Source organism: Ambystoma mexicanum, chromosome 10, assembly GCF_040938575.1.
Source record: "Ambystoma mexicanum isolate Mex_15411 chromosome 10, UKY_AmexF1_1, whole genome shotgun sequence".
Taxonomy (NCBI): domain Eukaryota; kingdom Metazoa; phylum Chordata; class Amphibia; order Caudata; family Ambystomatidae; genus Ambystoma; species Ambystoma mexicanum.
Window position 1 is genome coordinate 36,837,864 of NC_090932.1, and position 15,132 is coordinate 36,852,995.

Consider the following 15,132-nt stretch of genomic DNA (forward strand, 5'->3'; position numbering starts at 1 on the left):
TGATAACAATACCTGGGCGAGCCCCTCTCCCTTTAGAAACACGTGTATATAGTTGTGTGGGCTATTAGGCATTTTTTGACGGGGGCAATTAGAAATGTTATTTAGGCATGAAGAGAGCAGATTTGGGTTTCTTCTTGAAAATTGGTTTCTTGCAGCCCCTGCTCCTGAATGTGATTTGGTAGAAATGTGACCTATGCCCTTCAAGGGGGTTAATTTAATTGGTTGGGGATTCATTGGAGAGCAAACTGAGGGATACTCTATTCTGTAAAACAAAAAGCATTATTTTTTACAATAGTCATTTTTTATTCAAAGCGCAAATGTTGTGCGGATGTAGTATGCCATTCTGTTTGTTAACAGTTACGGGGGACCCCCGCACAAGGTCCCCAAGATGCAGGCCTGCTTGCTGGGGACCCCATGCACTGTCTGAAGGATACATGTATTCGGGCCGGGGGAGCACGCGAAGGTAGCTGTGTTGGCTGTTTTCACTTTGCGTGGGGGCGTTACTGCCGCGACCTCGGTATACGGATACTTTGCGCAGACAATTCCACGAATACGCGGAGCGCGCAATTTTTATTCTGCGCGCAGGTTCACACAGTGTCGTTCTTGGCCTTCGTGGGATATACGCGCACTGTTCCATGAATCGGGCCCAATACAGCGACGTCATCTCACCAAAATGCCAGGGGTAGCGGAAGTGACATCACACAACCCTTGACCCCCTGATGACATCACAGGCCCACTACGTGTTAAAACTGGTTCAAAAACAGGCTTAAATCTTTTACGCTACGTTAACATTTTGGGGACTTGGAAAATGTCCACCACAGTATTTTTTGCTAAATGCCTCTGGTGGAATGTGTGCCCATTAGCCCACACGGGCGCCCTAGTCACCAACGCAGTGATCGTGCATTACTGGGCATTAATGACCTCTGCGACACCTGTTCCCAGGCTTTGTATGTTAATGTTGCTGGTTCAGGCGGGAGCACTGACTAGCAGCTCCCAGCCTCCATCATGTTCGTGGAATTGTTAAACACGCCGTACACCTGTCCTCGCGGCTGCCTGCAAGGGGCCGGTCACCCGCTCAGGCCGCTAATGTATTCCGCTGCTTGGGCGAGTTTCCAGACAAGCCTCAAGAGTTGGGAAGGAAGGGACACAGGAGGGCGACTTAAGGAGGACCGGCCATGCCTGCGACAAGACGAGCCACACGCAGGCCTTTCCCCCTCCCCGCGAACCCCGCACTGCCATTTCTTCTGCTTTTTCAGGTAAAAGCATGTTTCAGTGCGTGCTTTGCCCGCAAGTTCTAGTCTGTTTATAGGTTTTATGTTGAAGGAGCATGGATGCTGCAATGCGCGCGGGTCTCGAGAAAGCCTTTCACATACCAGTCCAGTACTGCTTTCTTTGCACTCTGGCGCTTGCAGTTGTGCGTTTTCCTCATTATACAATGAGTACTACACGTCCCACAATGCATAGTAAAAACAATGGCAACAAGGCATTTGATGACCTTGGTATGTTTTGTTGCTAAGCTGATGTCCTGTGTGGCATCGCCAGCGAAGCCGCGCATTGCGCCAGTCATTGTCCGTGTTTTAATGCTGTTGATGCGTGTTAGGGCACTATATACACAAGCTATCCCCTAGAAGGATGCAGCACAGCGAAGTATTTGGTAGGTTAATGTACGCATTGCGATTCCGAGGCAGTTCTGGAACCATGTCCAGGTTAGACAGAGACAGGGGCGTCATTTGGGGCTTGCGACCCCTGTAGTCTCCCTTGCTACCACTGTGGTCTACCTTGCTACCCTTAAAAAAATGCAGAAAAAACATATATATATATATATATATATATATTTAATGTAAACTCTTGGGCTGTGGCCAGTGCCATGTCACTATTTGTTTCTGGAGTGGCTGGATTTCTTGTTCAGTCCTCTAAAAAAAAAAAAAAAAAAAAAAGAAAACGGGGTTCCACAAGTGAAACACTTTGATCAGTGACCTAAATAACACATAATGTGTCTTTCTGGAATTCTATGCAGTAATTGCTAGACTCATTAAAGGTTTATTTCAGGCCCACTTCAGGGGGTGAGTCACTGATGGTGGGCCTGATTGATGGATTTGTTTGCACTGCCAACACACCCTGATTCATGGAGCAGTGCAAAGTGTATTTTTGCAGTGCAAATTCACTTTGCACTGCAAACATACACTTTTTACTGCTCCGTGAATCAGGGTGCTTGTTGGAAGTGAAAAGTCACTTTGCACCGTGCAAAAAATCGTATACGCACGCATCCATGCACACACTGTAAGATGCAGGCACACGCGGTCGGGGGGGAGGGGGGTTGGGTGGTTCCAGCCCCTGTGTCGTCTTTCTTTCTCCACGATATGCAGTGATTTTAGAGGAGAGTGCAGCCATGTGCAGGAGAACCAGGCTTGCCCTAGGGTCAGATGAGAGACCCCCTGAAATCAACGCCCCTCGTGCGTAAGCCACGCGCGCATAGGTCTGTTCTGAAGAGCAAGTGTGTGCGCAGCTTGGATGAACGGACTTGCATCATGTGTTTTTCAAGTCAATCAAGATTTAATCGGATAATGCATAAAAGCGTTAAAACATTCAAAAAAGGGATTTAAAACAGAAAACATGTTCTCAATGATCGCATAGTAAAACATGTTGAATTAAATGCATTCTGTGCTACGAGATCAAGTTCATATACAACGCGTGTTTTTACCAAGCAAGATCAAAATGTTTTATGAAAGAAAGAGTCACATCTTGCCTGCTCTCTAAAACATCCCCGGAACTTACGATTTCTTTTCCCAGTTATAAAAGGTGAAAGGATCTTTAGGGCCCAATTCATGCAATTATTTGCGCGAAAAATAGGGAATTGGCGCACCAAACTGCGTGCGTAATCCCTTAAGAGAACCCGCAAGTGTAGGTGAATGTGGCTCTTTTGGCCTTGCATGGGTCGGGTCAGGGGCGTTTTCCATGAATCGTGCCCTTAACCTTTGCTGGCTGTATAAAGCACAGCTTGAATCATGACAGGGGCGTCCAGGCCGATTCTTGGACATGCGCGATCACTGCTGCAAAAGACATTACGGGCGCTACTAATTAGCATGCATGTGAACATCACCGGAAGTGACGTCACGGAACAGTACATCACATGCAGTGACATCAGCTTTTGATACTGCAGGGAATCGTGGGAAAGAAGTCGCCCTTAGTAAGCCAAGGGACACATAGCATTACGGCGAGCAGCCCTGGAATGGTCACGCCTATTATATCTTATTGGCTACAGCGCATTAACATGAGTGCGCCTTTCAGTGTCATGCACTGTGAACAGAACCATTCTTAGGATCTTTACATTTTGTCAAATAATATAGTCAGATAAAGTGATTTGCCCAGGATCACAGCCTACGGTGAAGTGGTGATGCTGGGATTTGAGTCCAGTAGGCTACTTAGGAACTAGACCAGGTACCCTCCCAGCAAGAATATTCTATTTAATGAAGATGACTTGACATGCATAAACATCATATAATAACTAGGAGGGAACCGAAATGTGGCTTCAGAGCCGAATAGCTTCCCTTACAAACTACATTAGGTACTGCTTTGACTGTGCCTGGAATCATTCAGGCATGTCACGTGTCTCCTTTAAAAGGATATTTAAACACATGCTGCTGTCACTGTCGAGATTGAGTACGGTCAGAGGAAAGGTCTGAAAGTGGCAACAAAGTGTCCTTAATGTGCTGGACATACATTGTCTGATTCATGGAATCTTTTGCACGTCAGTGCATAGTCATGTTTGCATTACAAAATAGAGAGAAATAGAGAGAGAGAAACAGGGAGGAATAGAGAGAGAGAGAGCAACGGAGAAAGCGAGACAGAAATGGAGAGAGAGAAACAGAGAGGGAAATAGAGAAATATATAGAGAGAAACAGAGAGAAAGAGACAGAGAAAGAGATAAACAGAGCAAGAGAAAGGGGGAGAAAGAGAGACAAAGACAAAGAGAGAGAGAGAGTGAGAGAAACAGAGAGAAAGAGACAGAGAAAGAGATAAACAGAGAGGGAAATAGAGAGAAAGAGAAAGAGAGAAATATAGAGAGAGAAACAGAGAAAGAAAAAACAGAGAGAGAGAAAGGGGGAGAAAGAGAGACAGAGACAGGGAGAGAGAGAGAGAGAGTGAGAGAAACAGAGAGAAAGAGACAGAGAAAGATAAAAAGAGAGCGAGACAGGGGGAGAAAGAGAGACAGAGACAAAGAGAGAGAGAGAGAGAGAGAGAGAGAGAGAAACAGAGAAAAAGACAGAGAAAGCGATAGAGAGCGAGAAAGGGGGAGAAAGAGAGAAAGAGAGAGAGAGAGAGAGAGAGAGAGAAACAGAGAGAAAGAGACAGAGCAAGAGATAGATAGAGAGAAAGGGGGAGAAAGAGAGACAGGGACAAAGAGAGAGAGAGAGAGAAAGAGAGAGAGAGAGAGAGAGAGAGAGAGAGAGAGAGAATTTGTCAACATGTCGTTGTACCTGGGAAGATGACGAGCTAGGCTACTCTTCCTTGTTGGCAGGTGGATAGCTTTGAGATGGGGAAGGGTGAGCCCCAGAAGGTGGAAGACAGAGGGGGTAATGCTGCAGGAGGGTGATGTTGTAGGGACAGACCCTTCTGGGGTTCCAGTGCTGAAGGAGCGGGCGTTGAAGAGTCAGGCCATGTCAGAAGAGGCAATGCTTTGGGTTGGGGCAGTAGCAGAGTCAGACCCCTAAGGTGTAACCTTGCTATGGGGGAGGGGGGTGAGGCAGTGGAAGAGGCCCTTTCGAGCAGGCAGTGCTGCAGAATGGAGTTGTAAAGAAAGGGTCAGGCCGACCAGAAGGACTCCTGTCTGGGCAAGGAGTGGACCTTGGGCCAGAGCTGTTGCCAGGGAGATGTTGAGGTGCGGGGGGGCGTTGTGCCTACCATGGTAAATAAGGAGGCAGGGAATGTGGCAGCTGGCACTGCCACTGCAACCCAAGAGCTCCTGCAGAATGTGCATCGAGATGCAGGCAATGGCGTTCCAAAGGAGGTGTTAGGCATACAGGTGAAGTAGGGCAACTACAAGTGGGATCACATGGGGGTGGTGCTTCTGTAGACTCATGGTTGCCAGAGGAGCCAGCGGTGGTCCCCTAGCAGGCAGCTCAGGAGGTGATGGTAGTCTTGCCTGCCTTTCAGGAGGGAACTGGGCAGTATCAGGTTTTCCTAAAGAAGCTTTTGATGCGTCTTTCTCACCCATGACACCGCCCATCTGTTCATGGGGGTGGGACTACTTCAGATTGCAAGAGAAAATTGGGGGAGTCCCGGTGAATCTGCTGGTTGGTAGAACCAAGAAAAGTGGGGCAGAACATCCAGCTTGTGAGCGCAGTACTAGGATTTTGAGAGTGACTGCCCTGGTTCCTTGGGACAAGAACTTTGAAGCAGACCCTTTCACGGTGACAGTGGATCAGTTGGATGGCACCGCCAAAAGAAAAGTGAGGCAGAACCTTCAGTTTGTGTGCAGTACTAGCGATATGAGAGAGGCTGCACTGGAGGGTCACAGTAAGGTCACTAACAACTTTCCCTCTTGGCCCTTATGCCCATGGCTGAGGCTATATTGCAGGGAAATCTTTAGTATCTGAGTATGGGGGTGGTCTTCAAAGAGATGGGCCTGGAGTTTCCTCCTGGCGTAGACTTTCGGGATATGATGCTTGTTCATTTTTGGGAAAGTAAGCTTTCTAGCATGTGTGTCAGAGACTCTTTGTGCGTGTGCTCAGACCACACCGCCAGCTGCACTTCAGTGCCCATATACTCTGAATGCTAGTTTGTGGGCATATTAGGGATTCCAGAGCTAGTGAACAATTACAGAGGCCACACTGGCCCCTTGCCAAGACATTTCACATCACTACCCTTTCTGCATGTTTCGCGAACATAGGCCTCAACTAGCTGGTCTGCCGTGGGACCAGTGACTTCTTGTGGGGAACTCCACTGCACATATCAAGTCACACTGGGAGAGGAGTCTGTCCACAGACGCTTACATTATTCTCATGCCCACTGAAGAAGTGTGCAACGTTGTGGGGACTGAGTGGGCACTTAGATCCTACTCGGCAGTGGTGGATTGATACACTCGGTTGATGACCTTTGACACTCCCATCTTGTTCCGAGCAGAGTCTTAAGCATCACTTTAGTGCTTCTGTAGACAAGGACAGCATGTTCTTTGTAGATGATCCCCCCTCGCCCGTGCTTTCCACATTCTCCCTCTGATGCTGGCGAAAACCTGCTACCTTGACTTCAAACTGTGGACCAAGAAAAGATGCTTGGTGGTATTGCATGTTCCCCTTCTTGTACCAACTGTTCGCAGACGACACCCCAATCTTCTTCTCTTTTCCTGAACTCTCCTCCGAGCTCTCTATCAAAATGTCCAACTGTCTCTCTGCCATTCAATATTGGATGGCTTTGCACTCTCTGATGTTAAACTCTATCAAAACAGAGGTGCTCTTTTTCCCTGCCAAAAGATCTCTCTCATCTCTTCCTCTGCCTATCCAGTTTGCACTTTATATGCTCCCCTACTCTTCTTCAGCTAAAAACCACGGCTTCATCTATCACCCTACTCACACCTTCTCTACTTTCATCTCCAAAACTGGAACAGCAGCTCACCTGAATCTCCTAAATATTAGGAAAATCAGGCACCTCCTTCTTGTCAACACTGCCAATCATCTCTTAACCACTCTTGTCTTCTCTAAACTGGACTCCTGTGGTCTCCCCAGCTATGCTTTCTGCCCTCTCAACAAGATCATTAACTTTGCTACCAGAGCTCTCTTTGAACTCCCTCATGTCAGACCTACTTCCTTGTACCGTCACCAGACGGGATGGCTGATGATGCAAAACAGGGCAAGTTTAAAATTTCTTCTCCTGTTTCAAAAATCTATCCATGAAAAGGCACCACTGTATCTATCCTCCTCTATCCAATGTTAGAAGCCTTCTCATAATCTCCCCTCTGCCTCTTGGACTACCCTTGTGGCTCCTCGCCTCCCTGTGCGCTCTCTCTCTTCTTGCTCCACTGGCATGCAATTCTCCTCCACTAGACATCCGAGAAACGGTCCACACGGATATGTTCAAAACCAAACTAAAAGCCTACCTCCTCGCCTCTGAGTTACCCTCTTAACCTACCTCTCCTCTGATTTCTAGCTAACATTTTCCCTCACTTCTAAACTGCCTCTGTCCCTCACTTCCTCTGCCTCCCCTCTAGCACTTCATCCATCACGGTCACATTCCAAGCACAGCTGTCCATGCCACCTACCTGCACTTAAAAATGTACAATGTTAGTTGTCCTTAATCTATGTATGCCCACCCATGTATTGTCCCCAGTGACTGTTCCATTTAATTCCCCCACAACCTGACCAGAATGTCCCTCAAACTCACCCCATTGTAAGAAGCTCACTGCTCCCCGTCAAATCTGATTTCTTATCTATTGTATGTTCTTTTGTGATCAAAAGAGCATTGTTCCTCCTGTATATAAATAAATAGATAAATACATTGCAACAGTGCAGGGATCCTGTTGGAAGGTTAAGGGCAATGTCCTGGTCATATCATTGCTTCTGTGTTGCCAGGCATGTCCCATTTATTTATCATGTTGGATAGATCCAGCAGACACACCTGTAGCATCGCCAAACTGGGGAGCCGTTTCAAGAGGTTGCACTCAAGAACATCCCATGCAGGTGTGACCAGATGCCGGCTCTGGCTATGGCAGTAGTCGGGTTCTGCTCTGAGATGGTCTCGCAGATTTACCGGAAATGCAGGGAGGGCTCAATCCCAATGAGTCAGCATTGCACTGTCAGTCAGCACAGCTTTATTTCAGGAGACCTGCCCACCAAGGTTCATACAAACAAAATCCAGCGCATGACGAAATTTATTTCTAAAACGTTCTCGTAAAACCGCATACATTCATAAAAACGATTGCCCTGATTCACAGACGCGTTTTATAATGGCACAATCCCATTGAAAAAGGATTTGTGACTCGGCCCCTGTGCCTTTAACACATCTACATAGTAATAGCAATTAGACTGAATCTTAACCACTGGCATTGCTCTGGCCAACCCTCCAGAACATCATTCTTCACCTGCCAAACCATTACAAAAGGGGAAAGACCATATGCAAATCAGACTTGGTCCCACCCCAAAAGGGGCAGTCCAGCCTGAACTGCTAGGTCACATCCCTTCTGCACTAAACCACAAGCATCCCCAGACATGTTTCGGCCTTGCATCTCCGGTGCCATGTGTTATTAATATAAACTACCTACAGCGAGGACTACTTTTGCACAACACGAAGGCTTTGTTTAGCCGCCTCACATGATGCTACTAGCCACCGCTTTATGATATGAAGATACCTGCGACAAATCAGCAGGAAGTGAGTATTTGATTCAAGTAGCGACAGACAAAAATAGACAGAATTTCTCTCTGGCAGACAACAGTAAGGGGGGCGGGGTTGGTAAGTCCCACAATTGGAAGCACATTTAACCTGAATTCAATATATGCAGTTGCCTTCTTAGCTGAAGAAGTATTCACATCTGGTTCAGCGGATAAATAGTCCATATAAACCAGGTGACCAGCCAATCTAACTTGGGGAACTGAGTTTCCATTCTGTGTTCCCGGGAGCCGGTGTCTGTCATGTCAGACACCACTAAATTTGTGTGAGCCATTGACTCCGACAGGAGCTGCAGGAGGCCATTTATTTCTGAAAGATTATTTGCATGTCTAAGCCACTTCCATGACTTTAGAATGCCCTCCCACTTCCATGACTTTGGAATGCCCTCCCACTTCCATGACTATGGAATGCCCTCCCACCTCCACGACCTTAGAATGCCCTCCCACTTCCATGACTTTGGAATGCCCTCCCACTTCTATGACTATGGAATGCCCTCCCACCTCCATGACCTTAGAATGCCCTCCCACTTCCATGACTATGGAATGCCCTCCCACCTCCATGACTTTAGAATTCCCTCCCACTTCCATGACTTTGGAATGCCCTCCCACTTCCATGACTTTGGAATGCCCTCCCACTTCTATAACTTTGGAATGCCCTCCCACCTCCATGACCTTAGAATGCCCTCCCACTTCCATGACTTTGGGATGCCCTCCCACTTCTATGACTTTGGAATGCCCTCCCACCTCCATGACCTTAGAATGCCCTCCCACTTCTATGACTTTGGGATGCCCTCCCACCGGATCTTAGTCTGTGTGGGGCAATGTCAATATCTGGGGGCAGGCTGAAGACCCTCCTCTTTGAATAAACGCAGCCATCTCGCTTACTTACTCCACCCCAGACTCCCCGGCTTGCTTGACTGGAATGTTTCCCTTATTTGTTTGGTTTTGTTGTTGTCTGTCTTGTCCCCACACTTCCATGCCTATGGGCGTTGTCCCAGCGCGTTACAAATAAATGAAATAAATAAATGAACTGCCACCTTGAGAATGGATGATATGCCAGTCAATGTCTTCATACAGTTTCCGCTCTTTAGACTTCTGCAAGTGTAACCAGAATCACAAAGGCTTAAGGCCGATGTTCCAATAATTAGGCTTGCAACCTAGTTCTAAAAATAAAGGCACAGTCAGCGTGCTTAATGGCATTCCAATAGTGTGCTTCGCCAATGTGTTCCCTACGTGGTTGGATTGCCTACCTGGGAGAAGCCCAGACCTCCCTATCATCACATGCTGATGTCACCACCTGTACCATATAGGTTGGCAACTGAGTGAGAGCTGTGCCCCAGGATGCCAGTGTCACTGTTCTTTATTTGCCAGTTCCACCTGGCATTACTTTGGATCGCCTAGATTATCAAAGCATTGTTTCGGGAGGATAGCTCAGGGGCAACGTGCTCACCTTGGAAGCAAGACGACGCGGAGCACCACAGGTTCGAACCCTGGGTCCGTGCTTAGAAACCTCTGGATATTAAGCGCGTTATAAATAACCCATCATGTCATATCATAACCTCTTTTAAAAGCACCCTTTCAGATGATTGCTCGCTTTCTTATGCCGTGAATAATGGCAAACATACCATAACACCATTTCTGCTTACAGTAATTGTACGTTTCCTCTCTTGACAGAATTCCGACACCACTTGAAGTTGCTTCTTGAGGCCAGCTAAGGTTCTGCAATAACAGCAGCATTCGCAGAAAACTATATGTCTCTTTTCCACTTCACATTCTTGGAGCATCTGCCTCTAAATTGAATATTCTTGTGGCTTGGTCATTAAAGTTTATAAGGAACACAAGTGAGGCCAGCGTACATCCTTGGGTACACCGCTGTGAGTGGGAATTGGGTCTCTCATTTCTACCCCTTGACCATATCTGACCACAGCTCTGTTATCATCATTTCTGAATGGTGGAAAGCACACCAGGAGGGGCCTCTAGCTTGATGAAAACACCCCAAATCATGTTGCAGTCCACACAACCAAGAGCAGGGTTTAACATCTATAAAAGCAATATACAATCTTTCCTTCTTTATAAACACTTAGTGCCCGCTTCATGGAAATATTTTTACGGAAATAGGGTACTTGCGCGCGCAACTGCGTGCAAATCCGCCTTTGTTGATTCATATAATCGAATGCATGGTACTTTTCCTGGACTTGCGTGGAGTTCGCGCTGGCTCGGCACGCCTGTGCGAACCGTCGGGAGCCTTGCACGAGACTCCATGCGGAGCGTGGGCGTGGCTTGCGCAGAGGGCTGGGAAGGGAGCGGAACACCAAAAATGGGGAAGAACTTGCGAAAAAGTGGTAGTTCCGAGGGATGGACTGCAGGCAGTTCCTTGCATGCCCACGATTGTGCGGCACAAGACGTATTCATGGATTCGATCGTGCAACCTCTCAGCTGGGAAATGGCCACGCAAGTCCTTTATTTGATCCGTCCACTAAAAGGCAGAGTAAGTACACTTGCGCGTAGGATTTGTAGCACGGAGGTGGGGTTACATGTCGGATTTTGGGGTGGATGTACTCAACCTGGGTTCCGATGTAACTTTGGTGTGTGTGTCAGAGGTGCAGCGGGGTGCAGGAACGGTTTACTGGGGTTAAAACACAGATTTTCCAAGTTTAGACCGAGTTATGATTTTTCATACCCAGGTTGTCAGAGTTCCCCGGAAAAGTTACGGGAGACCCTGCACAGGGTCCCCGAGATGCAGGTCTGCTTGTGGGGGACCCCACATACTGTTTGAAGGGTGCGTGTATTCAGGCCCAGGGGAGTGCGCAAAGGTAGCTAATCTTGCTGTTGACGCTTTGCGTGTGGGTGTGTCGGGGGCGTTCGGGCCGCGACTTGCGAATACAGTTACTTTGAGCAAACAGTTCCATGAATATGTGGGGCGTGCAATTTTTATTCTGTGCACATGCTTGTGCAGTGTCCTTCTCGGCGCGCAGCCCTTGGAGGCTTTTTGTGCACATTTTTGCATGGTTCAAAGTGACGTTGCACTGCTGAAACGTGACTTTGCACTGCCAGCACAAACACTTATTCATCGAACTGTGCAAAGTGTGTTTTTGCAGTGCAAATTCCCACTAAGAAGCAGGATGCTGTTTTCCATGACTTGCAAGCCGGTGAATAAATCATCTCAGATTGCCAGTCACCTGAAATTGATGTGCAAGCCTCATTTCTCTGACAGTTGTCAATGAAGAGACAACGCTTTTCACGTCTTTTGTGATCATTTGTAATGCACACAGAAGGCCTTAGCAATAGTGTGCTGGGGTATTCATGGGGGAATACACTCTGTCCTTGATGTGGGTCTGCAGGCATAGCAGGTGTTATAACTGGGTTTAATAATCTCTGTCAGTCTGTAAGACCCCCTGCTGTTACGGTGCCCCACAGTAGTCACACTTGGTCAAAGCCTGAAGTCTAGGATTTGGAGGCTGACCTGTGACCTTTTGCAAAGCATCTGGAAGATCCATTTCATATGGGTCCACGGGAAAGAGGCGCCACCTGCCCCCACGAGGCATGTTTTTTGCATGCATGCCAGACTGCACGATTGCAAGACGCGATGCTTGCTTTTCTTCAGTAAAGTACAGGACTGATTGATTACCTTTAGGGTTGAGCCAGGCCTTCATCTCTACTGCTTCATAAGGGCTGCTGCAGTGGTGACAATATGGCTGTCTGCAATGATGTACTGTTGCTAATGCAAGCACGTGTTTATTAACACAATGTTTAGATTATAATTAATCATAATTATTCTTTTATTCCGTGCTCTTAGCACGAGCCCGGGATCTGAACCCGTGTTGCTATGTGTTGCCCCTGGGCTATCCTCCCGGATAAGCTTATGAGGAGTGGCGAAAGCTTAAATCCTTTTTGCAGTGCTTGGCAATGACATTGGTTGGCCAATGTCTGCCACCTCTTGCTCTGTCTCTGTCGCCCTCGCGCTCTGTCTGTGTTACCCTCAACGAAGACATATCTAGGCCACAACCTTCCATGTGAGGATCGAGACTCGTGTTTGCCACATTCCTCATTGTCTGATTTGAGGGAAACCAGAGGTGGGGTATTTCCAGAAATCGCCTCATGTCCATCAGCGGGGGCTGTCCTATTGGTTGCTGATGCTATGTCGCTTGTGCGTCAGATGGTGGGGGGTCGACTTCCCCCTCCTCCTTGTAAACCTCATCCCATGTCACCTGACACAGGTGTGACAGTGGCGCATGCATGATTGCATTTCCCCACGATGCACACGTTTCACCAGCGGCAGGTGTCCCTATTCTGCACAGAGCACGCGATGTGCGGCTGCTGTTTGGTTGGCGCGGCTGGCCTCGGGTCCCACTGACGATTAAGGTTTCTCCAATGCAAGAAGCGACCCCTGTGGCAGATGAGCAAATATCCAGCAGACGCATTCCTCCCCTGGCCCTTACCCCATCCTCTATCCATGTTGGGTATTGCAGTCAAACAGACACATGTTATTCACCTCCACCGAAAGAATACCAGACTTCCCAACACTGCTGTGACTGTCTGCTTCACATGCAAAGCCCTGGGAGTCTGAAAGCTTGCCATGGCAGAATTGTGTTAGTTGAGAATTGCAGGAAACCACAATCTGTTTAAGAGGCGTGAAAGTAATGCATGCATGGAAACGAGACGCCTCTCTCTGCTCAAGCAGCACAGCCCAAGCCTCACATCCGAGAGCCGAGGCTGTCCAAATGAATATATATGGTTAGTGGTTACTGTTAGAGGGAGAAGGGCGACAAATTGAATGAGCACCTAACACAGTGTGCATTATTTGTTTAGAAGTCTTTCATGTTGTAATCACTGTTACTGACATAGTTGTCAAATATTAACGTCTGTGGCTATTCGTTTGTTCACAAAGAGCGTTTTCATTTTATGCAAAGCAGGTAGGGATGAGCATTGGTGCTATTTGTGTCCTTCTGCCCTTTCTCGTGAGTTATTCACAGAATGAGTGATACACTCTCTTATTGAATTGTTTATATTCTGAGTGAGACTATGTTTAATTTAAAGGCTGCAATGTCACATTAGTCTCTGCAAGCTCGACTGAAAATACATGTTGGCGGTGTCTCCTGATGCTGCAGCCTCCTTAGGCCATTCCTGGAAGTCTGTAGCCCGCACCTAGCACTTAAGCCACACACACTTGTCAGAGCTCCCCCTCGCTTTTGCATTCCACTTAAAGTGCTGCGCAAGACTGCACCGATTTTCTTATCTGTCTCACAAGGTTGGCCTTCCCCTCTCCATAAAAAGCACTTGCGTCCCTAATGCTACCCTGGCCTTCTCCTCCACCAACAAAAGGCATGTGAGCTTCATACTGTGTTGCTGTTCTTAACTGGCTACAAAATACACACTGTCTTCCCACTCTCCTTAAAAACACACACAGGCCTTTTGCTACTTTGCCCTTCTCCTCCACCTAGAAATGCGTTTGAGCCCAAAACTGTGTTGGCCTTTGCCTACAAAGCAAACAAGTATCTAATACTGCTTTGGCATTCCGCACCACCTCCAAAAACGCAAGTGTGTCCAACACTGCTTCGTCAATATCCTCACCTAAAAAATGCATGTGTGCCTAACACTGCTTTGGCGATCTCACTACCTTCATAAAGGCCACATGCGTAACATTCTGTTTGCCTTCTCGGCAGTCTTCAAAAGGCATGTATGACTTAGACGGCTTTGGCCTTGTCCTTCGCCTACAAAACACAGGGAGGTCTAACACGTTCTCCTAGCCTGCAAATGCATGTATGCCTAACCGTACTTTGGCATTCTCCCTCATCTACAAAACAGACATGGGGTCCTTGTTTCCCTTGTCACTTGTTGGCTTATGTATGCCAGAGGTCTGGGGGTTACTACAAGCTTAACCGTGCAGCTCCCAGGGCCCAACAACCCTCCCCCAGTAACAAACGGAGGACTCAGCCAAGGGCAACTTAGAACTGTTGTTTATTACAAAAACCGACAGGGATCATATGAGACATTCGAGCATTCCCAGAATCACACCTCCCAAGCCCGTGTCGGACCGTTTTGTGGTCTTCTTGCATCAAAACATGGGCAAAAAAAACCGATCACTCTTTTTGGTTGGGTGAGCAGAGGGGTATCCCTTAAGAAGAACCTCTATAGATCCTAGTTGATTGGCCCTCGCATGTCAGGTGGCTGGCCTGCCCCTTCCCAAGAAACTATCTATTACATTGCTGCAGGGTCGTAGGAAAACCATTGGCCCTTGCCCTCTGCCATCCTCCCCTGGATTGTTGTCCCCTGATTGGCTGGAACTGGTCTCCCCAGGCCTGGGACCCAGCTCTGTTCTCAGCGCTCAAGGTGATGAGAATGACTATGTGTTCCCAATGTATCTGTTAACGGTACCACTTTTATCTGTGAGAGTGCCCTCAATGTTGCAACGTTGTTAACACGTCCATGTTTCCCTTCATGTCTGTGTTGCTGAGAACCGATTTTCTTCCCATGGCGGGTGAATGACCATTGTCTAGCACAGCTGCATCACGTGGTTTAGGACCACGAAATCAAGCTTTTCTTGTCTGCAATTTATGAGGATTTATTCTGTTTTTTCTGCAGATGGCCCTTTGTCGTTTTTTTGTCTGGAACATACTGCTTGTCTCTGACCTTGGCTGTGGGCATTGGCCTTCCTGTTCTGTGCAGCCTGGTTCTGCTTCCCCTCATCTCTCATCCTATGGCCTGTGGCCTCATGTAATCCTCATTATATGTATACTATGATTCTACATATCTA

At 47.6% G+C, this 15,132-nt stretch overlaps 1 protein-coding gene across 3 annotated transcripts in view; it reads left to right on the forward strand.

Annotated features, from left to right (window-relative positions):
* Positions 1-1,028: 1,028 nt before the first annotated feature.
* TMEM207 (transmembrane protein 207) overlaps positions 1,029-15,132 on the forward strand; it is a 198,495-nt gene continuing 184,391 nt past the window's right edge. For all 3 annotated transcript variants that reach the window (XM_069617450.1, XM_069617448.1, XM_069617449.1), the window contains exon 1: positions 1,029-1,256. In XM_069617450.1, coding sequence (XP_069473551.1) covers positions 1,087-1,256 — 170 coding nt within the window. In that variant the 5' untranslated portion in view covers positions 1,029-1,086. The remainder of the gene's footprint in view (positions 1,257-15,132) is intronic.